At 49.9% G+C, this 25,791-nt stretch overlaps 2 protein-coding genes across 4 annotated transcripts in view; one reads left to right on the top strand and one right to left on the bottom strand.

Moving 5' to 3' along the window:
• Window positions 1–24,458, top strand: part of ZSWIM7 (zinc finger SWIM-type containing 7) — a 31,673-nt gene extending 7,215 nt beyond the window's left edge. For all 3 annotated transcript variants that reach the window (XM_060259021.1, XM_060259020.1, XM_060259022.1), the window contains exons 2-6: window positions 1,416–1,519; window positions 10,242–10,263; window positions 15,297–15,399; window positions 21,929–22,033; window positions 24,132–24,458. In XM_060259021.1, the coding sequence (XP_060115004.1) occupies window positions 1,444–1,519; window positions 10,242–10,263; window positions 15,297–15,399; window positions 21,929–22,033; window positions 24,132–24,245 (420 nt within the window). In that variant the 5' untranslated portion in view covers window positions 1,416–1,443 and the 3' untranslated portion in view covers window positions 24,246–24,458. The remainder of the gene's footprint in view (window positions 1–1,415; window positions 1,520–10,241; window positions 10,264–15,296; window positions 15,400–21,928; window positions 22,034–24,131) is intronic.
• Window positions 20,110–20,552, bottom strand: LOC132587014 (alpha-ketoglutarate dehydrogenase component 4-like). Its single transcript, XM_060259195.1, has one exon. The coding sequence runs from the start codon at window positions 20,499–20,501 to the stop codon at window positions 20,181–20,183; it is 321 nt and encodes a 106-aa protein (XP_060115178.1). The 5' UTR covers window positions 20,502–20,552; the 3' UTR covers window positions 20,110–20,180.
• Window positions 24,459–25,791: the final 1,333 nt, after the last annotated feature.

Raw genomic sequence — 25,791 nt, 5'->3', positions numbered from 1 at the left:
GGACCGACTGTCTGATTCCATGCAAGGCGCCTTCCTGATCTCTTCGTGTAGCTTTGATGCCATTTTTAAGTCGCTTGTGTGTAAGGCACACAGCAGATAACAATTTAAAGTTGTGTGAACGCAACAGGACTGTTCAGCATCAAGGAATGGAACACGATGCAGAAATAAAGACAAGTGTGATTTGCACAGAAGGAGAAGCAAAATCAAAATGGGGATTTTTCCAAGTTGAATTAAGCAGGGCGGTGAAATTTTGTAGCATCCCTGTCCCCAAAGTTCGCTGGAAGAATTTAAAAAAAACCAGATTGCCTTCAGCAATTGCCAAGAGACCTTGGCTGATGTGACCACTGGGGCTGAAACTGACAAAGGGGCTTCTCCACCCTCCTGAGGCTATTTAGTTTCAGTTGCCGGAACAATCAGAATGCTGTACCTGCTTCCCGACTTAGACTACACTAGCTTTGGCTGCCCAAGGGGACTAATGTGACTTGGTGTTTTGTGTGCCCCCCCCCCCCCACACACAACAAACTGGGTAGCTTCCAGAGTAGCATGGGCTATGGCTTATAGGCATATAGCCGGCCATCCTTTGAGTTCTTGCTCAGTTTAACTTTCCTTTAGTCTAATCCAGGGATGGCCAAACTTGCTGAACGTAAGAGCCACAGAGAATAAACACCAGATGTCTGAGAGCCGCAAGACACGAACGTCAGATGTCTTGAGATCTGCAAAACATCAGGTGTTTGAGAGCCGCTAGACAGGAAGGAAAGATAGGGAGAGGGAAAGCAAATAGATGGGAGAAGAAGAGGTAGAAAGAAAGCAACTTTAACTTTAAATGCATTCTCCAAGCTGCCAGCTGGCTTGGCATGGACAAATGATTTCAAGAGACAAATGCCTTCTCCATGCTGGCTAACAGGGCAGTGGGGGCTTCAAGAGCCACACAATCTATGTGAAAGAGCCACATGTGGCTCCCAAGCCACAGTTTGGCCACGCCTGGTTTAATCTGATTGCTGAGGTGTGCTGTCTTTTATTGCCGGGTCAGATTGCTTTGCAGTGGCGCACTTTCTTCTCTGCAGGTGCTTTGGTGGTGGAGGGGACAATGTGTTTTCTAACCGGCTAGGCTGTGGACTAGCTTGTATGAACTGGGGAGGCATATCTGTTCTCTCTTTCTCTGTTCTCATCCTTCTGGGCTCCGGTATTGTCAAGGGAAGGCTTCCCAATGAGCGGGTTGGGTCCGAAATAACCCAGAGCCCACTCAGCAGTATGAAGATATCCGAGAAGTCATTTCCTCTCAATTAAAAACAAATGAAACCTTAGATTTCCCAAGGTTAAATAAATGGAGCCCTCGCCTTGCCCTTTTCTGGGGAACAAGAACCTCTTAAGTGATCCTTTAATAACAATTCCGCACGTGTTTGTTTTCCCAACAGAGAAAGGGATCCGTGGTACAGTCTTAGGATGGACGCCACCCTGCCAGCCGTGGCTGAAGAGTTGTTGAGAGAGATAAGAAAAGCTTTCCAAGAGACTTCACAAGGTACGCAAGGAGACGTTGGTGGCTGAGGGCAACCTCCACATTCAAAGGCACCAGGGCCGTAGGCAGAAAATTGGGGGGGGGGGGGAATAAAATTTCAGGTGGAGGAGCCTGCCGCTCTCGTGGCCCCCGCTCTCATCGCCACTGCTCTGGCGGCCCCCAATCTCCCTGCCGCTCTGGCGGCCCCGGTCCCCCTCCGTGGCACCTCCTACCTACCCGGTGAAGCGCCGGCTCCCAGGACTTTTTCGCCTCCCTCCCCAGTTGATTGGTGGGAAAAGCGGCGCTGAGGCCACAGCTCCTCTGCCAGCTTTCCGGTGCTCTCAGCACGTTCAGTGCTGGTGCGGCGGGGGGGAGGGAGGACAGCGACCCGCTAAAAAAGCGCCTGCTGCCACCTCCTTATGTTCCTAACCTACCTCACGGGGATATTGTGAGGATAAAACAGAGGGGAGGAGAACTACAACATGGGGCGCTCTCTGGGATCTGAGGTGGCTTTGCATAATCTAGCAGTGGGTTTTTAGAAGTCCTGGTGTGTGTGGCAAGACCAGGGGGTGCCTGGGCAGATCCTGGTGCCCCCTACGTTGGAGGTGGGGTCAGTTTGAAAGCAGCTGCTTTACTCAAGACGATACCTTATCTCAAACTTCATATTAGGGGGGGGGGGACAAACAGGAGGGTAACATGCCAACTGGTCTCATCTCCAATCCTGTGTATGCGTGTCTCAGACCACTTTTGGGCACAAGGGAGAGAGAATCTGCAGCCCCAAAACTCTCTAGGATGACTTTTCCCAAGGACTGCTGGGAATTACGGTTTGGTAATTCTCACTTTGATGCCATTGGCTCCTTCTCGCAAAACTACACTTCCCAGCGTTCTTTGGGCAGGGAGACTGACTAGACATCGATTTAAGTGTGTAACGTAAGCACGCCTCAAGCCAGATGAGCATCCTGATCCATTTCTTGATCTTGCAACTGCCTGATACAATTATAGCCATCTGAGGCAGAGGGTTTGCTACAGAGCAGGGGTGGCCAAACTGTGGCTCAGGAACCACAAGTGGCTCTTTCACACATGTTGTGTGGCTCTCAATGCCCCTACAACCCCATTGGCTGGCTTGGAGAAGGCATTTAAAGTTAAAGTTGCTTTCTTTTCACCTCTCCCTCGTCTATTTTCCTTCCTTCCTTTCTGTCTTGCAGCTCCAAACATCTGACGTTTATTCTATGTGGCTCTTGCATTAAGTAAGTTTGGCCATCCCTGCTACAGAGCATCCCCTTACTGCCTAGCTGATCTCTTTATTTTGGAGAGTGTGTGTAACTTAGCCAGTCTGGTGTAGTGGTTAAGTGTGCGGACTCTTATCTGGGAGAACCGGGTTTGGTTTCCCACTCCTCTGCTTGCAGCTGCTGGAATGGCCTTGGGTCAGCCATCACTCTGGCAGAGGTTGTCCTTGAAAGGGAGCTGCTGTGAGAGCCCTCTCCAGCCCCACCCACCCCACAGTGTGTCTGTTGTGGGTGAGGAAGATAAAGGAGATTGTGAGCCGCTCTGAGTGGAGGGCGGGTTATAAATCCAATATCATCTTCTTTTTCTTCTCATCATCAGCCTTCATCTCTCCTAAATGGGGGCTGTGATTTATATCTGTTTGTTTCAGTATCTTTTGCTTGGTTGCTTCACCGCACAAAAGGCAGTGCCGGAACAGTTCCAAGCGGGATCCACGCAGGGACTACCGTTCCTGGTTCCAGTCTACTCCTCGGCTTTTGTTCCTTGGAGACTCACACAGGTTGCGGCTGTCTTCCACTAGGCTTTTGAAGCTGGCATTGAAATGTAGCCAACAGAGAAATTAAGACAGAAGCCTGGTGGCGCTTTCAAGACGAACAGTGTGATTCCCATATCCGCTTTTGCGAGTCGCAGCTCACTTCCTCCGATATGGGAAGGTAAGATTATGATGTTCTCGTTACATATCTGGAGAAGTGAGCTGTGACTCACGAAAGCTCACACTGCAGTCGTGTTTCTCTTTAAGGTGCCGATGGAATACTATTCTAGTTTGCTACAACAGGCTATCGCCGCTGCAGTCTAGGGATGGGCATGAATCAGAAAGTGCAGTTTGATTCATGGCATGTGAGGTTCGTGATGCGGTAGAATAGCACCTCAGTGTGCTAGAGACACCAAACTCACAGGAGATCTCTGGCTGACTCTACCTATCTACCAAGTTTGGTGTGGGTTGGATTTTTGGAGTCAAAGTTACAGCCCCCCAAAGAAAGTGCTCCAGGAAAGTGCTTTCTGGGGAAATGACAGATAGTAATTTTGACAGTCACAGGTTCAGAAGGTATAGAACAGATCCTGTGCAAGCTAGAGACACCAAACTCACAGGCGATCTCCAGTTGACTATCCTCTACCCGACCTCCAAGTTTGGTGAGGATTGAATTAACGGGGTCCAAGTTAACAGCCCCCAAAGAAGGTGCCCCCAAGAATGTGCTTTCTGGGGAAACGACAGGTGCAGGTTCATGAGTACAAAGAATGGATTCTGTGCAAGCTAGAGGCGGGACTTCCCCCGGATGTTCCTTTGCATCTCCTCCACCTCAGCCCTCGCTGCTTTGAAGTTTGATGAACATTTCGATTGAGCAGAGACAGACTGTGTATAACGGTATCCATTCACAAACCGCTACAAACAGCTTGAAAGTTGGCAGAAAGTTCGTACCAGTTGACCTGCCACGAACTTCGCTTTGTGAACCACGAACCGCCCAAAATTCATCCTAGACTTCAGTTCACGAGCCAGTTCCTGCCCATCCCTACTGCAGTCATCCTAGAGCAGTGGTGTCAAATGTGCAGCCTGGGGGCAAGATCAGGCCCCTGGAGGGTTCCTATTAGGCCTAGGAGCAAGTCTGCTTTCTTCTCCCTCTCTCTTGTCTCCTTCTGTGTCACAGCTTGCTTTGCCAGGCTCTCTCAATCACCCAGGAGCTGCAGAGCAAAGTCTCTATTTTCTCCATTGGCTGAGGCTCCTTCCTCCCTTGGGGAGGAAGGGAGAGCTTGCTTTGCCAGGCTCCGAATCACAAAGTAGACCTACTGAGCAAAGCCTCTTTTCCTTCTATTGACTGAGGCTCTGCTCCCTCCTCACCTCCTGGGAAGGGAGGGAAAGAGCCAGAGCTTCCTTTGGCCAGTTCCCTCGATCACACAGGAGAGATACAAAATCTTTAATTGTGTTTGTCTGTGTCCTTTATAAAGTTTGTATCTCCACTACCTGGCATTACATTTTATGACACACATGGCCCAGCCCAACAAGGTCTCGTTTATGTCAGATCCAGCCCTCATAAGAAATGAGTTTGACACCCTTATCCTAGAGAAAAACTGACCAAGTCCACTGCTGACCAGTAGGGGGTGCTGTTGAGCTTACTGGAAATTCTAAGCGTGAGTGGCATTGCGGGCCTTGAGGGCTGCTTGCCATGGACATGGAAAAAAACTTGTCCTCTGCACCCTGGATTAGGCAGTTATTTAAGCAAGCCAGACAGAATGAATCCCATCGTACATATTTACGCTGCGTCTAATATACCGTCGTGTCAGCGGAACCAGAGACTCATATTAATGAAATATGTTTTTGCTTAGGCTGGATGGGTCCATTGGGATTGCGTTTTATCTCAGAGACTGGCGTTTTCTGGAGCCTCGATGTCTTCAGCGACTCCGCTAATGCGGAGAAATGTACAGACGGGGAAGCGAGGCGACACAGGCCAACAGAAAGAGCTGGGGTGCCTGGGTCGCTGGTTCGAATCTCACAGAGGTACTAAGTGACCTTAGGCAAGCGCCTGTGCTCACCCCGCTCCTTCATCCAGGAATAAAAATATTGGCTAACCTTTCAGGGCCGTTGTACGGGCTGCTCCTTCCCCTTCCTGTCGGTGAAAATCTAGTGCACAACGGCTTTTGTTGGACCCACCGTTCCAACAGGCCCTCTCAAGCACTTTCTGTCTAGTGCAGGGGTAGGGAACGTTGGCTCTCCGGATGTTTTTTTGCCCTCAACTCCCATCAGCCCCAGCCAGCATGGCCAACGGCTGGGGCTGATGGGAGTTGTAGGCAAAAAACATCTGGAGAGCCAATGTTCCCTACCCCTGGTGGCTCCGACTTTCTGAAATGGCTTGCCAAAGGACGTTCTCTAGCAGATTTCTTTCTTCCTTTCTCCCTTCCCTTCCCTTGCCTCCTCTTTCTTTTTTTTGCAATGAGTGACAAGTCCCTGTGTTCCCTTTGTACTCTATATGCATGTGCACGTTTACTGTTTGGATGTTGGTTCCACTCATTCTTGCCATTATCAGTTGCTTTAATATATGGAAGCTGCCTTGATGTTTGAGAGAGGCGGAATATAAAAGCTCAAAGTCAGGGCTTTTTTTGTAGCAGAAACTCCTTTGCATATTAGGCTACACCCCCTGATGAAGCCAATCCTCCTGGAGCTTACAGTAGGCCCTGTAAGCTCTTGGAAGATTGGCTACATCAGGGGGATGTAGCCTAATATACGAAGGAGTTCTTGCTACAAAAAAAAAAAAGCCCTGCTCAAAGTAATGAATTAAAATGCCTGAGAAGATGATGTGAAGCTTTTAGAACACTCAGGTGATTTCGGCACAGGGCCATCTGCCCTGGATTCAGTGCTGTTGGGAAGCAGGGTGGGTTCCCCCCCCCCCCACACACAGCATCTGTCATCTCCCAAGGTTCCCCCAGCTTTTCCTCTAGTCTTTCTCTGACTTGCTTTGATCCAGAGTTTTGGGAAAGACTGCAATAAAGCCTGGGTGGATGCTGTGCAGGTGGGAAAATTTAGATCTTTCCCCACCCACATAACAGCCGTTTCCTGTGCCCCTGCCTTATGGCAGCCATTTCCTTCCCTCTACAACAGTAGAGCCCCGAGGCACAGAGTGGTAAAGCTGCAGTACTGCAGTCAAACTCTCTACTCACGACCTGAGTTCGATCACAGACCTGAGTTCGATCCCAGCGGAAGCTGGGTTCAGGTAGCCGGCTCAAGGTTGACTCAGCCTTCCATCCTTCCGAGGTCAGTAAAATGAGCACCCAGCTTGCTGGGGAGGGAATTGTAGATGACCGGGGAAGGCAACGGCAAACCACCCCGTAAAAAAGTCTGCCACAAAAACGCCGTGATGTGAACATCACCCCAGAGTTGGAAATGACTGGTGCTTGCACAGAGGACTGCCTTTACCTTTACAATAGTATTATATCAGTATACCATTGCAACAATAGATGCAACAGATTCTGTGGATTCCCAGCATTCATTTTAAGAAAAAGTAAGTCTTTAGCTTTTTCCCTTACAGAGATATAAGGGGAAAGGAATCACAGAATTTGTTACGTCTGTTGTTGCAATGATAAATCAGTGTAATGATATTCTAGTGCCAATTTTGGTTTACTTGCAAAACCCCCCATGGCCCAGGGGGAATGGCCACTTGTGGGGCACTGTGGCGGAGGGAAATGCTTTATAGAAGCATAACTGGTACTGTCCTTTTTTCTGCGGCCACAACTGCAACAGGGAAACTACATAAGAAAAAGAGGAAGAGAAGATATTGGATTTATATCCCACCCTTCACTCTGAATCTCAGAGACTCAAAGCAGCTTACAATCTCCTTTCCCTTCCTCCCCCACAACAGACACCCTGTGAGGTATGTGGGGCTGAGAGAGCTGTCCCTGAAGCTGCCCATTCAAGGACAACCTCTGCCAGAGCTATGGCTGACCCAAGGCCATTCCAGCAGCTGCAAGTGAAGGAGTGGGGAATCAAACCCGGTTCTCCCAGATAAGAGTATGCACACTTAACCATGACACCAAACTGGCTCTCTGGTCTTATACCCTGCTCTTCACTACCTGAAGGAGTCTCAGAGTGGCTTACAATCAGGGCTGGCCCTTCCATGAGTTTTGGCCACTACGTGACACGGAGTGTTGGACTGGATGGGCCACTGCCTGATCCAACATGGCTTCTCATGTTCTTATAGCATTCATTGACTGACCATCCGCCTTGTAATAGCTTATGAGAGCAATCTTAGGCAAGTCTGCTCAGAATCTATGCAGTGGATCTTCTTCCTAGGAAAATGTTTTTTGCACGGCCCTGTGAGCCTACTAAAACAAGGGTGTCAAACTGAGTATCTGCTTCCTTCTGCTTAACAGCTTGCTTTGCAAGGCTTGCTTAGTCGCTCAGTCACTATAGAGCCAATACTCTGTTTTCTCCATTGGCTGAGGCTTCTCCCTTGGGGAGGCAGAGCTTGCTTTGCCAGGCTCTCTCAATCTCACAGCAGAGCTACCGAGCCAAGCCTCTCTACCTTCTGTTGTCTGAGGCTCCTCCCCCTCTGGTCCCATGGGGAAGGAAGGAAAGAGCCAGAGCTTCCTCTGCCCAGTTCCCTGGATCTCATGGGAGAACTACAAAGAAAGCACCTCTAAGACCAACAAATGCTAATGCTTTAAGTATGTTTTAAGTTTTTTAAAATAAAATCTTTGTATTTGTCTGTGTCCTTTATAAAGTTTATATTTCTGCTACCTATCTTAAATCTACCTAATCTTAAAACACATACGGCCTGGCCCAACAAGGTCTCATTTTTGTCGGATTTGGCCCTCAGAACAAATGATTTCGACACCCCTGCACTAAAATCTCTGCTTTATATACCAGAGATATCACAAGAGTGCGTGGAGATGAAACAAGCGGCTAGTAAAATGCGAGAGACTCTCTGTTCTGTTCCTTATTACCACAAAACATCAGAAGTTGTCGAACAGCCCCCCCAAACGACCACTTTCCTGTGATTAGCCTCACCCGTTAATTAGTGGCTGGAATCACTTACGTCTGCAGACCAATTTCAAAAGTCCCAGAGCTCCACAAAGCCCAGCTTTCATCCCCAAAAGAAAAAGACAAGTTTCTAGGCTTTGCCGCTTCGTATCTTTAAAACTTCCATTAATGTAACAGCAAGCGTTTGGTGGGCACAGTCCGAGGCATACTTGCTTCATTCAGGCTGGTGTCCTAAGCCTGTTCCCGGTAGCAGGCTCCAGTGAATAAAGAGGGACTTGAGGAGGGACAGTGGCTTACTGGTAGAGCATCTGCTTGGTAAGCAGAAGGTCCCAGGTTCAATCCCCGGCATCTCCAACTAAAAAAGGGTCCAGGCAAGTAGGCGTGAAAAACCTCAGCTTGAGACCCTGGAGGGCCATGAATGGGGCTGTGGCTCAGTGGTAGAGCATCTGCTTGGTAAGCAGAAGGTCCCAGGTTCAATCCCCAGCATCTCCAACTAAAAAGGGCCCAGGAAAATAGGCGTGAATAAAACCTCAGCTTGAGACCCTGGAGAGCCACTGCTAGTCTGAGTAGACAATACTGACTTTGAGGGACCCAGGGTCTGATTCAGTAGAAAGCAGCTTCATAGGTTCATATGACTTTTGGTGTAGTGGTTAAGAGCTAGTTTGGTGTAGTGGTTAAGTGTGCAGACTCTTATCTGGGAGAACCGGGTTTGATTCCCCACTTCTCCACTGGCACCTGCTGGCAAGGCCTTGGGTCAGCCATAGCTCTGGCAGGGGTTGTCCTTGAAAGGGCAGCTTGTGGGAGAGCTCTCTCAGCCCCACTCACCTCGCAGGGTGTCTGTTGTGGGGGAGGAAGAGAAAGGAGCTTGTGAGCTGCTCTTAGACTGAGTGGAGGCAGCCCTACTTAGGACTGCTGCCTCAGAAACAGCAGCCGCATAAGAACCCAGTGCTAATAGTGGAGCCTGAGAAGTTAGATGCTCCTGAGAGGCATTGTGGGTAAAGCAGGAAGGCATGGTGCCTGCCACTCTCTCCCTCTGGTTGGGCAGGCTTGGAAATGGCAGGTGCTCCTTTGCCGTGAGGACAGGGGCCGGCTGGCTCTGCAGACAGGGTTATGTTGCTTCCCATTGCAGGATCCCTTTTGTTGTGGTGGCCTGGCAGGTTTTGCTCTCACTCCACAGAGAGCCAATTTTGTGTAGTGGTTCAGAGCACGGGCTCTAATTTTGGGAGAACCGGGTTTGATTCCCTGCTCCTCCTCTTCCACATGCAGCTGCTGATGTGACCTTGGGTCATCCACAAGTTCTCTCAAGGCTGTTCTGCTCAAGAGCAGTTCTGGGAGAGCTCTCTCAGCCCCACCTACCGCACAGGGTGTCTGTTGCAGGGAGAGGAAGGGAAAGGAGATTGGAAGGCACTCTGAGACTCCGAGTGAAGGGCGGGGTATGAATTCAGTCTCCTCTTCTTCTGCTTCTCCTCCAGAGCAACACATGATTGGCAGCCATTGGTGATGTCAGGGGTGTGGCCTAATATGCAAATTAGTTCCTGCTGGGTTTTTTCTGCCAAAAAAAGCCCAGCATTTACTCATCTGGGAGCAGGGCTTTTTGTGCAGCAGGAACTCCATTGCATATTAAGCCACGCACCCCTGATGTAGCCAATCCTCCAAGAGCTTACAGGGCCTACTATAAGCTCCAAGAGGATTGGCTACATCAGGGGTGTGTGGCCTGATATGCAAAGGAGTTCCTGCTACAAAAAAAAGCCCTGACTGGGAGGAAGGAGAGGGGGCCCTCAAGTGCACCACTGGGGTAGGGGATTATCTCTGCCCCCAGTGAGCCCCACATCTGCTTCAGCTTCACAGAGCTTTCCCACTTCTTCTGCACCGTCCTATTGGAGGTCTTGTTTTCTGGCAATACTGGAGTGTGATGGGATCTAGGCAACTAGCCTTGATGCACATAAACCTTCCATTCAAGCCCAAAGCCTAACCATTTTCCTTTCTCTTTTGCAGTCCCTGATGACCTTCTCTCGGCGTGAGTACTCGCTTTGGCACTCTGAGCATTTATAGAGCAATTGTCGTTATTGAACATTATTTATGAGATCTGTTCTGAGCATTATTTATGAGATCTGTTCTGTGGCCACCACTTGTTTAGTCCTCCTTCAGTTCCTTTGGTCCTCCGCGCCTTGAGATTCTGTTCTTTTTAACAACAATGGCTGCAGAAGAGGTCCATGAATCAGCTCAGCCTGGGGGCAGGTGCTTGGTGTGTGTGTGTGTGCGGGGTGGGGAGAGACACTAGCATCTAATGACACTGCTCCCGTAGCTAATTGACGCAAAGGCTTGCACTGAGAGGGGTGCGGCCTAATATGCAAAGGAGTTCCTGCTACAAAAAAAAAAAACAGAGCCCCCCCCCAGTGAATGATCAGACCAAAAAAAAAAGCCCTGTTACTAGTTATGGATTTTATCGAAGCATCTTCTAGAAATAGATGGAAGAGGTTTTCTTAAAGTCTCAGATAGGAGAACCAAGTCCAGGAGAGGTCAGCTGGAGGCTGGTTTAGGTCACCCCTAAATAATAAGTTTGAGGAGGGCGGGATTTATGCAGGGTTTGGCTTCTCAGTGGGAAAACAGAAATTCATGTGCAGGCGCCCTGCGTGCTTTTTCACTCCTGTCCACCATCGCCTTTGGCTGACGAGGGGACAGCTGACCCGGAGAATGGGCTGGAGCACGTCCTTGGCTTGCAGCTTCTTCCGATTCCTTTCCCACGTCTCCCCTCTGGATTTTTCTCCTGGCAGCTGTTCCCTTTTGACTTGGCATCTGACTTCCTGTCGTGGCGCGGAGACAAAAAAGCCCTTTAAAAAGCAAAATGAAAGAGCGGGAAGTCCTCTCCTAGACTGGGAAGCCAGCCGGGCTATGTGGGGCCCTCGAACCTCCTTGAGCCCTTCTCTTTCCAAGCCTGGATCTGGTCACGAAGGAGCTCTTTCCGGGTGGCCCTTCTTTCCTCGCCTTTTCTGCCTCCCCGATTCCCAGCCATTCAGGATAAGCACATCTGCCGGGCTGTCTCTTGCGATGACGCAAAGATTAGGGTCAGCTGCACTGTGGAAGAATGAAAATCCCTGGAGTTCTGTGTCCCGGGTCCTTGGGTAGAATTAGAGCTGCTCTTCCCAGAATAGAAACGCATCCTTCTGGGGCTGTTTTTAAATCAGTCTTTTCCCTCTTTTTGGGTAGCCAAAGTGTGGCTCAGGAGCTACATGTGACTCTTCCACACACATTCTGTGGCTCTGAAAGCCCTCACCCCTCTCACTGGTTAACTTGGAGAAGGCATCTCTCTCTTTAAATCACTTCTCCAAGCCAGCTGGTAGCTTGGAGAATGCATGTCAAGTTAAAGTTGCTTTCTTTCTACCTCTCCTCCCTCCTCCCATCTGTTTTCCTTCCTTCCATCTTGTGGCTCTCAAACACCTAGCATTCATTCTATGTGGCTCTTATGTCAAGCAAGCTTGCCCACCCCTGGTTTAGCGTTTGTCACTGCAGACGAACGTGGCTTATTGTGTATTGCTCATATCAAGCAGGTCTCTTTTGTTCAAACAAATCCTTTATTTGAATCAATTCGCTGTACTACAGTTTCCGATTCTTTCAGGTTGTCCTCTGCTCATTGGCTGGCTCCTGGCATAGGACCCAGAGGCAGCGACAGCATCATCAGCAGACAGAAAGCTCACAGGTGATATACTCTGTTGCAGGGAGGCTGTTCTCCTGTGAAATCAGCGAGCACTTGTTCTGTTTTCCACACAAGTCCCCAGCTCGGAAAACCCGTTTCTAGTCTGACAACCTGTGCGTGCCTCCCAAGGTAGAAAGAAAAGTGGGAAAACAAACAGCTTTCCCAAGAACAAAGTCTGAGTCCAGCGGCAGCTTTAAGACCGATGAAGTTTTAGTCATAGTATAAGCTTCCATGCGCACACACGCTCCTTCAGTCCAGACATACACGAAAGTAAAAACTTATATCATTAGGGTTTGTAGAATTTTTCGGGCTCAAGTGCCGTGTTCTACCGGAGAAAGTTTTTCTTCCAGACGTTTCGTTCTCGGCTACGAGAACGAAACGTCTGGAAGGAAAACTTTCTCCGGTAGAGCACGGCACTTGAGCCCGAAAAATTCTACAAACCCTAATGATGTTACCAGCCGTGAAAACCTGAAATCTTTGATAAAAACTTATACTCAGAATAAAACTTTGTTGGTCTTAAAGGTGCTGCTGGACCAACTTTGTTCTGCTGCTTCAGACGAAAACGACTGCCCACCTGGATCAAACTTTCCCAAGGTTTCTCTTCTTGGCTCTCTGGAAGGGATCTTAATTTGCCTCAGGCACAGCCCCAGCTCTAATTCTCGCACATCCCGCTATTTTTTTGTTGTTCAGTTGCACAGGCGAGTCTGACTCTTTGCGACCCCATGGACGAAGTCACGCCAGGCCCTCCTGTCTTCCACCATCCTCCGAAGCCTGTTCAAATTCGTGTTTGTTACATCAGTAACGCTGTCCAGCCATCTCATCTTTTGCTGTCTCCTTCTTTTGCCTTCTGTCTTTCCCAGCATCAGGATCTTCTCCAGGGAGTGCTCCCTTCTCATTTGAGCTTCAGCTTCATCATCTGACCTTCCAGGGAACAGTCAGGGTTGATTTCCCTTAGGACTGACTGATTTGATCTTGCAGTCCAAGCAGACTCTCAAGATTCTTCTCCAGCACCATATCTCAAAAGCATCTATTCTTCTGCGCTCGGCCTTCCTTATGGTCCAGCTATACATTACTACTGGGAATACCATCGCTTTGACTATACAGACTTTTGTTGGCAGGGAGATGTCTCTACTTTTTATTACACTGCCCAGGTTCGCCATAGCTGTCCTCCCAAGGCACTATTTAGTAGTGTCCAAATAAGGTTAACCTCCTCCCTGTTCTCTTTGGATCAATTGTATCTGCCTACCACCAAGTGAAATATAACAACCAAAAGTCACACAGAAAGCGGACCTATTGAAGGAGATTTCTGAAGCCGGAAAAAGCCTATGTGCAAAACAGGACATTAAACCGGTTTTGCCTGTAGCTATGCAGGTTGAGTGGAATAAAATTTCCTGGATGTCATTTGGAATATTATATTACCTTTGGAGGAATATTATGAATGTGCAAATGCGTTGGTTTGGAGGGTTACCTGCGTGCTGAGGCACACTTTGAGAAGTAAAACTTTATTACAGTATTGGAAGACTTGTGCATTTTTTTTGAGTAATAGTTGACATCTTGAAGAGGCATTTGTACACAGAGCCTTTGGGTTTGGGTTCCAGTACCCCCAGGTGGAGCCTGGCATTTTCCTGGAATTAGGGCTGATTTCCAGACTACCAAAGGACAGTTCTTCTGGAGAAAATGACTGGGAGCATCACGTCTCTGCAGCATCACATCCCTGCTGCAATCTCTCCCCAGACTCATCCTCCAGCTCTCAGGAATTTCCCTCCCGGCAGTTGGAAAGCTTAATTGTATCCCACGCTCTGTGTGGATAATCATCTACCCTGTAATCTAATATTCATAAAACTGCCCACTTAAAATGAGACACTGAGCAGTGAAAAAGGCAAACTCTGCGCTGGGGTTATTAGAAAAGGAACTGAAAATGAAATGGCTGACATTATACTGCCTCATTATAATGTCTGAGAGCCAGTTTGGTATAGCGGTTAAGTACTTGGACTCTTTATCTGGGAGAACCGGGTTTGATTCCCCACTCCTCCACTTGCACCTGCTAGCATGGCCTTGGGTCAGCCATAGCTCTGGCAGAGGTTGTCCTTGAAAGGGCAGCTGCTGTGAGAGCCCTCTCGGCCCACCCACCTCACAGGGTGTCTGTTGTGGGGGAGGAAGGTAAAAGGAGATTGTGAGCCGCTCTGAGACTCTTCGGAGTGGAGGGCGGGATATAAATCCAGTATCATCATCTTCTTCATCTCTGTAGCCTGGAGATCAGTTGCCATTCCAAGACATCTCCAGGCCCCACCGGGAGGTTGACAACCCTAAATGCAGCTACTAAAGTATCATAATTTTTGCAAACCAAGCCAGTAATGGCTCCACAGGGCTGTTCAGAGAAAGCCAGTGTAGTGGTGTAGTGGTTAAGTGTGCGGACTCTTATGTGGGAGAACCGGGTTTGATTCCCCACTCCTCCACTTGCAGCTGCTGGAATGGCCTTGGGTCAGCCATAGCTCTTGCAAGAGTTGTCCTTGAAAGGGCAGCTGCTGTGAGAGCCCCACGCACCTCACAGGGTGTCTGTTGTGGGGGAGGAAGGTAAAGGAGATTGTAAACTGCTCTGAGTCTCTGATGTAGAGAGAAGGGCGGGGAATAAATCGTCAGTCGTCGTCTTCTCATTTGGAATACTGGGTGTAGTTCTGGTCACCATATCTCCCCCCCCCCCCCAAAAAAGGCATCCCAGAGGCTGGAAAAATTGCGGAGGAGGGCAATTAAGATTATTAGGGAGCCGATGCATCGTCTGTATGAGGAAAGGCTGAAGAGTCTGGGACTTTGGGATTTAGAAAAGAGACAACTGGGGGGCGGGCATGATAGAGGTTTACAGAATCACGCACGAGGTGGAGGGAGTCGGCCAAGAGAACTTTCTCTCTTTCTCTGAAAGTCCTAGAACTTGCGGGCATCCAGTGAATTTGACGGGTGGTAGATGAAGACGGACAGAGGGAAAAAATAATTTAGGCAGCAAGCGATTCAAATGTGGCATTTGGTGCCAGAGGATGGCCACGGGCAGAGACAGCTTTAAAAGGAGATTAGATACATTCATGGAGGATGGACCTATCAGTGGCTTCTAGCCGTGGTAACTAGGGAAATTCCACATTCAGAGGCAGTAGACCTCTAAATGCCAGTGCCAGGAGGCCATGTCAGATGAAGGCCTCGACCTCTATGCCCTGTTGTTAGACCTGATCGTCCACTGCCTGAAACTGGGGGTGCTGGACTGGATGGGCCATTGGCCTGATCCAGCAGAGCTCTTATGTTCTTTCCTGCTAAAATCCAACCTCAAGCAGCCTTTTGCAAACCTAACCCAGTGGCTTCTTTCTTTCTAGGCTAAAATTCGTTTTTGGGGCTTCCGCCGTCCCTGCTTTGGACCTGGTCGATCGCCAGTCGGTCACACGGATCGTGTCTCCTAGCGGAAGGACTGTGTATCAGGTACGATCCTGCGCTACTTGCAAGGCTGCCAAGAGCCGCTCTGGTCCCCCCACCCAGCAGAGTTTCTTTCCCCTCCTTCCGCTACTGTGTCTTGCTTCTTTATTTTACTGCTGATTTTTAAAACTGTCGTGCTGTGAGCTGCCTTGAATGTTTTTTTTTTAAAGGAGGGGTGTACATTTTAAGATGTAAGTAAAATACAGCCTTCTAGTTACATTTTCAGGTAGGCATTTGCTGCTATGATAGGGCTCTTGGGGATAACTTTGAACCAGGGCTTTTTTTGTAGCAGGAACTCCTTTAAGCCACACACCCCTGATGTAGCCAATCCTCCTGGAGCTTACAGTAGGCCCTGCACGAAGAGCCCTGGATGCTCTTGGAGGATTGGCTACATTGAGGGGGTGTGGCCTAGTATGCAAAGGAGTTCCTGCTACAAAAAAAGCTCTGCTCTGAACAGCAGTTGCCCCTTTGAAATTCCCGTTGAGTTGGTGTCGATCGCCTTACGTTTCCAATGTTGCCGTGCTTTCCTTTGTACCTTAGGCATCTCTAAATAATCCTAAGTGGAATCGGCTCACTCTGTTCCATCGGAGACAGAGGAGCTTTTGCGCACTTCTGCGTGGAGTGAGCAGCGGCAGCGAGACAGGCCGGGTCCTGCACAGCCTTTTCATGACCCTCCCCTGATCTCAGGCCGGAAGGGGTGGCTGCGACCCCCCCTCCCAACGGAGCGTCACTCATCCCAGCCGGATTAAAATGTCTCCATGTCGACTGAGACACGAGCTCAGAGCAATGTTGTGATGAGAACAGCGATAAGGAGGGAGGGGGGCAATCTGTAAAAGAGGAATAGATGAAAAGTCTGCCCGGAAAGCAGGCTGTGTTCGGAAGCAGCGGACGCCTCCGGCGGGTTGAAAGGTCAGGACAGAGAAGCCTGCATCGGGGTGGTTGTGAAAAAAGCGGGAGGGGAGGAGCTTCTGTAGGCCTCCTGAGGACCGAGAACAGACTTGTTCTCAGAGCGACATTGGCGTGGCTTGAGTTTGGGGTGGGCCAGTCTATCCACAGATCTGTTGCTTGGCGCCATTGCTGACCCTGTGCAGCTGCTGCTTTCATAGAATCATAGAATTGGGAGGAACCTCCAGGGTCATCGTACAGCCCCCTGCACAAGAAGAAGAAGAATTGCAGATTTATACCCCGCTTACAATCTCCTATATCTTCTCCCCCCACAACAGACACCCTGTGAGGTGGGTGGGGCTGAGAGAGCTTTTACAGCAGCTGCCCTTTCAAGGACAACCTCTGCCAGAGCTAATGGCTAACCCAAGGCCATTCCAGCAGGTGCAAGTGGAGGAGTGGGGAATCAAACCCGGTTCTTCCAGATAAGAGTCCCCGCACTTAAGCGCTACACCAAACTGGCTTTCTGTGCAGGAATGCACAGTGCAGGAAACCCGCAAATACCTACCCCAAATTCACAGGATCTTCATTGCTGTCAGATGGCCATCTAACCTCTATTTAAAAACATCCAAGGAAGGAGTTTCTCAGAACTCTCTGCACATGCACCTGGCCCCACTGATGGATGTCCTGACAGCACCTGTTTTTTTTTGGCCGCCGTGTGACACAGTGTTGGAATGGATGGGCCACTGGCCTAATCAAACATGGCTTCTTTTTACGTTCTCAAGCATATCCACGTGCCATGACCAGAAAAGAACACGGCAGCCAGGATCGGCCCACTAAAAGTTGCAAGCTGTTTCAGGTAGCAGAGAAAGGTGTGGGAGCCATGCAGGCAGGGAAGGATGCTTGGAAAGGCTTCGCAGCCTTGGACTGTCTGTCAAGGAACAGGCTACCCACGGCAAGAACTTGGTGTCTGGCATCATCGACCATCTCAGGACTGCCTTGCTAAATCAGATCAAAGGCCTGTCCGATCCAACTCAGCACCTGGGTTTCCACAGCGGCCAGTCAGATCCCTCTGCAGACCCTCCGGTCTTACTCGTCCCCAAAGAGCTGGTCTTTGTACGCAGGGCTTCCGTCTGTTCATCTGGACTCATTGCCCTCAGTAGACTCCTCTTCCACAGTTTAAGGGCGGGAAGGGACCTGCTGGATATCAGGGAAAACTTTATTACAGTAAGAGCTGTTCAACAGTGGGACCGGCTACCTAAGGAGGTGGTGAGCTCCCCTCGCTGGGGGTCCTTAAGCAGCGGCTGGACAAACGCTTGTCAGGGATGCTCGAGGCTGATCCTGCATTGAGCAGGACTAGATGGCCTGTGTGGACCCTTCCAACTCTTGTGATTCTATGAAATTCAGCCGCTAATTTTTCTAAGCTCATGGCAGCAACATCCTGCGGCAGTGAGTTCCCCAAACTAATTATGCGTTCCTGTGGGGAGTAATTGTCCCAGATATGATGAGGGATGGCTGCTGTTTTTTGCTGTCTCTTTCCTACAGCTTGGGGGGTCATGCAGTGAAGTTGATTGGCAGTTATAGGTCATCTGAGCCTAGCATCTGGGGCAGGAGAGCACATCTGTGACCAGGGCTTATTTTGTAGCAGGGACTCCTTTGCATATTGGGCCACACACTCCTGATGTAGCCAATCCTTCAAGAGCTTACAGAGTTCTTAGTACAGGGCCTACTGGAAGCTCTTGGAGCAGGGGTGGCCAAACTGCGGCTCGGGAGCCACATGTGGCTCTTTCACACATATTGTACGGCTCTTGAAGCCCCCCCGCCACCCCATTGGCTGGCTTGGAGAAGACATTTCTAATCACCTCTCCAAGCCGAGCTAGCTGGCAGCTTGGATAATGCATTAAAAGGTAAAAGTTGCTTTCTTTCTACCTCTACCTCCCCTTCATTTATTTACCTGCCTGCCTGTCTTCTGGTTCTCAAACATCTGACGTTCATGTCTTGTGTCTCTTGAACATCTGACATTTATTCTAAGTTTGGCCACCCCTGTCTTGGGAGGATTGGCTACATCAGAGATGAGTGGCCTAATATGCAAAGGAGTTCCTGCTACAAAAAAAAGGGGGGGGCCCCTATCTGCGATGGAGAAGGGAAAGCAGAGCTGGCCCATAGAACAATACCAGACTGTTATTGTACAGACCAAATGTCCCGACAGAACTGGTGGTGAAAGAGTCTCGCATCCCATTCAGAATGGATTGCCTGGCGTATTGGCGAGTGAACACCAATGCGGATACCTCCCCTCCCAGACAACCGGTTGGCCTCTGCGTTCCTCCCCCTCTGGCTGTTGAGTCTTCCGTGGGCATTGGGGAGGAACTGGGCAGCAATGGAGCCAAGCCGGCCAAGGGTTCCAGCAGAGGATACTCCCAGACGTTCCAAGCAGGAGGCTTGGGCAAACCGGCCAGGCCATCTCCCACCGTGCTCCCTCCAGTGTTCCCGTCTCTGCCTCTGCTTTGTTTGTTTACTTCTGTTCCCCTTCACATCCTGTGGTAGGTTTTTTGATGTTGTTGTTTTTAAAAAAACGGCTTTCATTTTAATTACTTATTGTCTTATGGCAGACTGCCCCGGAGAGCCTAAGTATTAAACCTGCCAGGCTGAAATGTTTGTCTGTGGCTTCTGGTTTCAGGCAGACAGTTTTGTGTGCGTTGGTCCCCCCCCACACACACACACACCCCTCGGAGGCATAAGTGGCCAGCACCCTGCGCATCTGCCTCCTTACAGCATCTAACCCACAATAGTTTGAGATGTACTTTGGGGATAATATCATGAATCAGAGTCAATGTGTGTAGGTGCATGCCATCTCTGGGATCCAGGGAGGGAGAGGGGGAGGGAGGGAGAGAGGGGGGGGGAGAGAGAGAGAGAAAGAAAGAGAGAGAGAGAGAAAGAGAGAAAAAAAGAAAGAAAGAAAGAAAGAAAGAAAGAGAAAGAAAGAAAGAAAAGATGATGATGATGATATTGGATTTATATCTCACAGGAGTTGTCCTTGAAAGGGCAGCTGGTGTGAGAGCCCTCTCAGCCCCACCTACCTCACAGGGTGTCTGTTGTGGGGGAGGAAGGGAAAGGAGATTGTAGGCTGCTCTGAGATTCAGAGTGGAGGGTGGGGTATAAATCCAATACCTTCATCAGTCATCTTCTTTTTCTTCATCATCATCATCATCTTCTGCTGCTCTCCCCAACCCCTTGCCAGAAGCATCCCTAGCGCTGCCTCCAAGCCAAGAGTCCTCTTCTGCGAGGACTTAAAACTCCCAAGTCCTAGATCTGTTTAAAGAAGAAAAAAGCAGCGGCTTTCCTCTGGTTTGTTTCACGTGCCCGAAATGCTGTTTGCTTATTCGATTTTATTTTATTTTATTCCATTTGTATCCCGCCCTCCCCTGACGGGCTCAGGGGGGCTAACAACAGTTACAACAATCATAGCACAAAATAAAATAAAAGATTTGGCTTGGAGGCAACGGTGGGAATGCTTCTGGCAAGGGGTGGGGGAGAGCAGAAGACGATGATGAAGATGATGACTGATGATGATGATATTGGATTTATACCCCACCCTCCACTCTGAATCTCAGAGCGTTTTAAGATTTCTTCCTGGAGCTTCCGACGTTGATATCCCCCAACACGGAATGTGAGGTTCCGTTCCAGAACACGTTTTCCTCGGGGAGAAACTCTGCAGGTGGGTTCTGCTCACCATTCCTGGTGGCCACAACACTTTTGGTGGCTCACCATTCCATGGTGCCACAACACTTTTGCTGGTGCCCACCAAGTGTTTTTTCAGAAGGTTTTTTAAAAAAAAATTATAAAGGTCTTTATTGTGAATAGAACAATTGGCTGTTCAGCATTAGCTAACAGTCTGGTCTTCTGTGTTATTCCGGACCTCCACATTGGATGTATTCCATCTCTTCAACTGACATAGTTTTCCTCCAGTACGTCGTAGGTAATGTGCGTAATAGTTCTGAAGTATCTGGCGTGTCTTGTATTCTACTAATGGATGGAATATTTTGATAAGACAGCGGCTGACCTATAGATTTTTGTGAGGCTGAAGGATGGAGTGGAGGCACTCTTGATTCGAAAGATTCCTGCATTCTAGGTTTGGGAATATTTGTTCTTTCTGGAAACTTAATCAAGGGTGTATGTGACTTTACTACCTGAGCGACCCTAGTAGCAGCCGCCATCTTACTGTCCATGGTGACCCTCGGTCCAGGCAGGGAAAGGCGCGTATCCGGGCTAGGCCTTGTGAGAGGAGCGTTTTTTAGAAGGTTGGCAAGACCAGGTGGGCTGTTGGCCATAAGCCATGTTGGAACCGGACAATAGCCTTTCTAGTCCAACACCCCAGAGGCCCAAGAGCTTCCTCTGGCTGCACTTAAAATTTACAGGGAGTTTCAAAAGCAGTTTGTGATACAGCAGTGAAGGGAGAGATCTGTTGTCAAAGGGAAAGTGCTCAGACGCCCTTACGGTAGCTTTTGATACCAGCCCTTAAGCGGCACGGCTTCCCCCGCCTATGGCACACCCCCTGCATGACTTGATGTCTTGAAGAGCAGGACAGCAGCTGGACAGGAACAGCTGAATAAGGCCCAAGGGAAGAGGCCAACCGCCTTCTTAACCTGGAGGCGGCCAAACTTGCTTTAACATAAGAGCCACATCGAATAAGTGTCAGATGTTTGAGAGGCACAAGACATGAATGTCAGGTGTCTGAGAGCAGGGAGGAAGATGGGGGAGGGAAGAAGACGACTGCAGATTTATACCCCGGCCTTCTCTCTGGATCAGAGAGGCTCACAATCTCCTCTATCTTCTCCCCCCACAACAGACACCCTGTGAGGTGGGTCGGGCCAAGAGGGCTCTCACAGCAGCTGCCCTTTCAAGGACAACTACTGCCAGAACTATGGCTGACCCAAGACCATTCCAGCAGCTGCAAATGGAGGAGTGGGGGATCAAACCCGGTTCTCCCAGATAAGAGCCCGCACACTTAACCACTACGCCAAACCGGAGGGAGAGGTGGAAAGAAAGCAACTTTAACTTTAAATGCATTCTCCAAGCTGCCAGCCGGCTTGGCTCGGAGAAGTTATTTAAAGAGACAAATGCCTTCTCCAAGCCGGCCGACCAGATGGTGGGGGCTTCGAGAGCCCCACAATATGGGTGAAAGAGCCACACGTGACTCCCAAGCCACCATTTTGCCCCTCCTGTTCTAGCCCCCTGCAGGGAAAGAGGGACCACCTAAAGGCATTTCTTAAGGCATCTCGAAGGGCGGTGGACAAGGTGAGCATTCCCTACAGACAGGGCAAAGGGCAGCTGCCGAAAAAGACTAAATTCTAGAATCAGCAGTCGGTGTCCTCTTATCTGTGTTCATGCTTTGTCATTTTGCCTGATTTTGCTAATCAGGAGGAAAAGGACATGGAAGGTGCATCCCCTCCCCCTCTCTGCTTGGACATCCTTTTCAGCCCCTTCTCTGCTTTCGGAAACTTCCCCAGGCAGGCCTACCAACAGGAAGCGGATTAGGTGTTGCAGAAGCCCAGCCCGTGTGCCTCACCACACGGTGGGGGGCAGAAGAGGCCCCACTTCCCACCCCTGCCCAGCCCGGCTTTCATCTCTCACTCTCCTTCCCCTTTTCCCGCAGGTGCTGGGCAGCTCGGGCAAGCTGTACACTTGCTACGCCTCCTGCCACTTCTGCTCCTGTCCGGCCTTTGCCTTCTCCGTCCTGCGCAAGAGCGACAGCCTGCTGGTGAGTGACTCCGGCGGGAGGGAGGGATGGCTTCTGGTTCTCTCTTCCGTGGTGCTTTCGTCTCGCCTGACTTTTGCAACCAAGGAATCCACAGTGTCGAAAGGACTCGGTGAGGAAGCAGAGAGAGGAGGCTACTGCGCGGGTGGGCACGCATCACAGGGTTGTGAGCAGTTCCTTGCTAGATCAGCTGCACTGAGCTCGCTCATGACCCTGCTTTCATCAGTGACTGGTCTCTGGTTTCAGAGTGTTGGACTGGATGGGCCACTGGCCTGATCCAACATGGCTTCTCTTATGTTCTTATGGACCTCCTGATGGCACCTGGGTTTTTTGGCCACTGTGTGACACAGTGTTGGACTGGATAGGCCACTGGCCTGATCCAACATGGCTTCTCTTATGTTCTTATGGACCTCCTGATGGCACCTGGGGTTTTTTGGCCACTGTGTGACAAGAGTGTTGGACTGGATGGGCCACTGGCCTGATCCAACATGGCTTCTCTTATGTTCTTATGGACCTCCTGATGGCATCTGGGGTTTTTTGGCCACTGTGTGACAAGAGTGTTGGACTGGATAGGCCACTGGCCTGATCCAACATGGCTTCTCTTGTGTTCTTATGGACCTCCTGATGGCATCTGGGGTTTTTTGGCCACTGTGTGACAAGAGTGTTGGACTGGATGGGCCACTGGCCTGATCCAACATGGCTTCTCTTATGTTCTTATGGACCTCCTGATGGCACCTGGTTTTTTGGCCACTGTGTGACAAGAGTGTTGGACTGGATGGGCCATTGGCCTGATCCAACATGGCTTCTCTTGTGTTCTTATGGACCTCCTGATGGCACCTGGTTTTTTGGCCACTGTGTGACAAGAGTGTTGGACTGGATGGGCCATTGGCCTGATCCAACATGGCTTCTCTTATGTTCTTATGGACCTCCTGATGGCACCTGGTTTTTTGGCCACTGTGTGACAAGAGTGTTGGACTGGATGGGCCATTGGCCTGATCCAACATGGCTTCTCTTGTGTTCTTATGGACCTTCTGATGGCACCTGGTTTTTTGGCCACTGTGTGACAAGAGTGTTGGACTGGATGGGCCACTGGCCTGATCCAACATGGCTTCTTTAATGTTCTTATGGACCTCCTGATGGCACCTGGGGTTTTTTGGCCACTGTGTGACAAGAGTGTTGAACTGGATGGGCCATTGGCCTGATCCAACATGGCTTCTCTTATGTTCTTATGGACCTCCTGATGGCACCTGGTTTTTTTGGCCACTGTGTGACAAGAGTGTTGGACTGGATGGGCCATTGGCCTGATCCAACATGGCTTCTCTTGTGTTCTTATGGACCTCCTGATGGCACCTGGTTTTTTGGCCACTGTGTGACAAGAGTGTTGGACTGGATGGGACACTGGCCTGATCCAACATGGTTTCTCTTATGTTCTTGTATACCCCACCAAGTAAGCATCTGGGATTGATGGGGAAATCAGGAGGGCTTCTCTCTATGATCTTAATTCCCAGGTAGGAACAGATGGGAGAAAACAGTCTCTCAGCAGCTGTCAGTTCAACAGTGTAGTGGTTAAGTGTGTGGACTCTTATCTGGGAGAACCAGGTTTGATTCCCCACTCCTCCACTTGCAGCTGCTAGAATGGGAGTTGTCCTTGAAAGGGCAGCTGCTGTGAGAACCCTCTCAGCCCCACCCACCTCACAGGGTGTCTGTTGTGGGGGAGAAGACATAGGAGATTGTAAGCCACTCTGAGTCTCTGATTCAGAGAGAAGGGCAGAGTATAAATCTGCAGTCTTCTTCATAATTCAAGGGTGTTAACATGCCTTCGGTTATGGCATAGCCCCTCTGCTTTACAGCCCCTTCACACTGAGGAGGAGACAGCAGTCAAACACCACCAAGTTCAGTTAGACAAACTTAGATTTCCAGTTTCTGTGCAAGGCAGCAGTCCTTATCGCTAAGCAAACTTAAGCGGGCAGCAAAGAGGAAGGATGGGAAGACCTTTGGAGGGGCAGAAAGTGGCCTAACATGGCCAAACCCGTGAGGTAGGCCACCTGGAGCCCCAGCTAACATGGCTCCTTCCCTCTCTTTCTCTCTCTCTCTCCTGCAGTGCAAGCACCTTCTGGCCATCTACCTGAGCCAGGCCCTGGGCAGGTGCCAAGAGGTCACCGTTTCCAACAAGCAGCTGACCAGCCTCTTACTGATGGAGGACAGCCTGAATTAAAGAGAGACGAGAGCAAGGTTTTGCAGCCAAGGGGGGGGGTCTGGCTACAGGATGGTGGAATCCAGACTGGAGGGGTGGGGGCATTGGAGTCCGTGGAACTCCTTTTGTCTTCTGCTTTCTCACCCCAGCCGCCTCTGCGAGGCACCGGAGCTTCTGTTTTCAATGCACCGTCTTTAAAAGCAACGCCCCCGGATTAAACTGCACGTATCTAACACACTCTGGGTTGAGACAGCACTCCTGGAGGGTTCTGCCACGCTTCCAGCTTCCGCACGTTTGCAAATGCAGAGTGAGGGGACACGGAGAGCAAAGGAGGAAGAGGTGGGTGCAGACTTCGGCATTCGGCGAATCTCTGCTTGTCTGTAATGAAAACCAACAAGCGGCAAGCGTGCAAAGCCAGGAAGGGCGTGCTTGGCCTCTTTCTGTAAGAGCGGAGGCAATATTAGTCAGTGGGTGGTGACTTAGTAAAATTTCCCCTCTTCTTACCTTCTAGCAAAATGAGAATTAATTATGCAAACGAATGACTTCAGAGCAGAATTCGCCATCTAGATTTGCCTGGGCAAATATTTCTGCTGTTCTGAGCCTGGCTTATAAGGGAGGAAATACATGTAATTCCAGGGCAGGTGCCCACTGACACCTTTTCTGGTGGCCGCCGAGTGTTTTTAGGAAGCAGGTGAGGCCAGGTTGGGCTTTTTGCCCAGCATGGCCTCTGACTGACTACCGGAGATTTGACTTATTGTGCAAACGTTGCCTGGGCAGCAGCTGTCCCCACAGCACAAGAATCTACACTGCAGGGGTGTTGAACTGCATGAGGGCTGAATCTGACATAAATGAGACCTTTTTCAGCCAGGCCATGTGGGTCATGTAACGTAATGCCTGGTAGCACACATATAAACTTTATAAAGGACACAGATAAAACATGCTTAAAACATAAGCGCTCGTTGGTCTTAAAGGTGCTTTGTATTTCTCTTTGCGGTCCATGAAACCGGGCAAAGGAAGCTCTGGCTCTTTCCTTCCTTTGCCAGGGGATCAGGAGGGGGAGGAGCCTTAGCCAATAGAAGGTAGAGAGGTTTGGCTCAGTAGCTCTGCTGCGCAATTCAGAGAGCCTGGCATAGCAAGCTCTGCCTCCCCCTCCTTCCTCCCCAAGGGAGGAGCTTCAGTCAATGGAGAAAATCGAGGTTTTGCACTGTAGCTCCTGTGTGATTGAGCAAGCTGAGCAAAGCAAGTTGTGATGCAAAAGGAAGCAGAAGACAGCCAGTTGCTGGGGGGGGGGGGGGGCTAATAACAGCCCTCCAGGGGACTGATTTGGCCTCCAGGCCACATGTTTGACACCCCTGATCTACACTGTGTCAGTGCCATCAAGCTGTGGCAGCCATTTTGTGGCTGGCTCCACCCCCTGCGGCAGCCATTTTGTTGCTGCCCCCACCATGCTATGTCAGAATTCCAAATGCGCCCACAGGCTCAAAAAGGTTGGGGACCCCCGATGTGATCAGTCCCTGAGTTCAGGACTGACGCTTTCATGACAAAGAAAACAGAGCCCCTACAAAAG

Source organism: Heteronotia binoei, chromosome 18 (genome assembly GCF_032191835.1).
Source record: "Heteronotia binoei isolate CCM8104 ecotype False Entrance Well chromosome 18, APGP_CSIRO_Hbin_v1, whole genome shotgun sequence".
NCBI lineage: Eukaryota > Metazoa > Chordata > Lepidosauria > Squamata > Gekkonidae > Heteronotia > Heteronotia binoei.
This window is presented reverse-complemented; position numbering and strand designations above follow the sequence as displayed.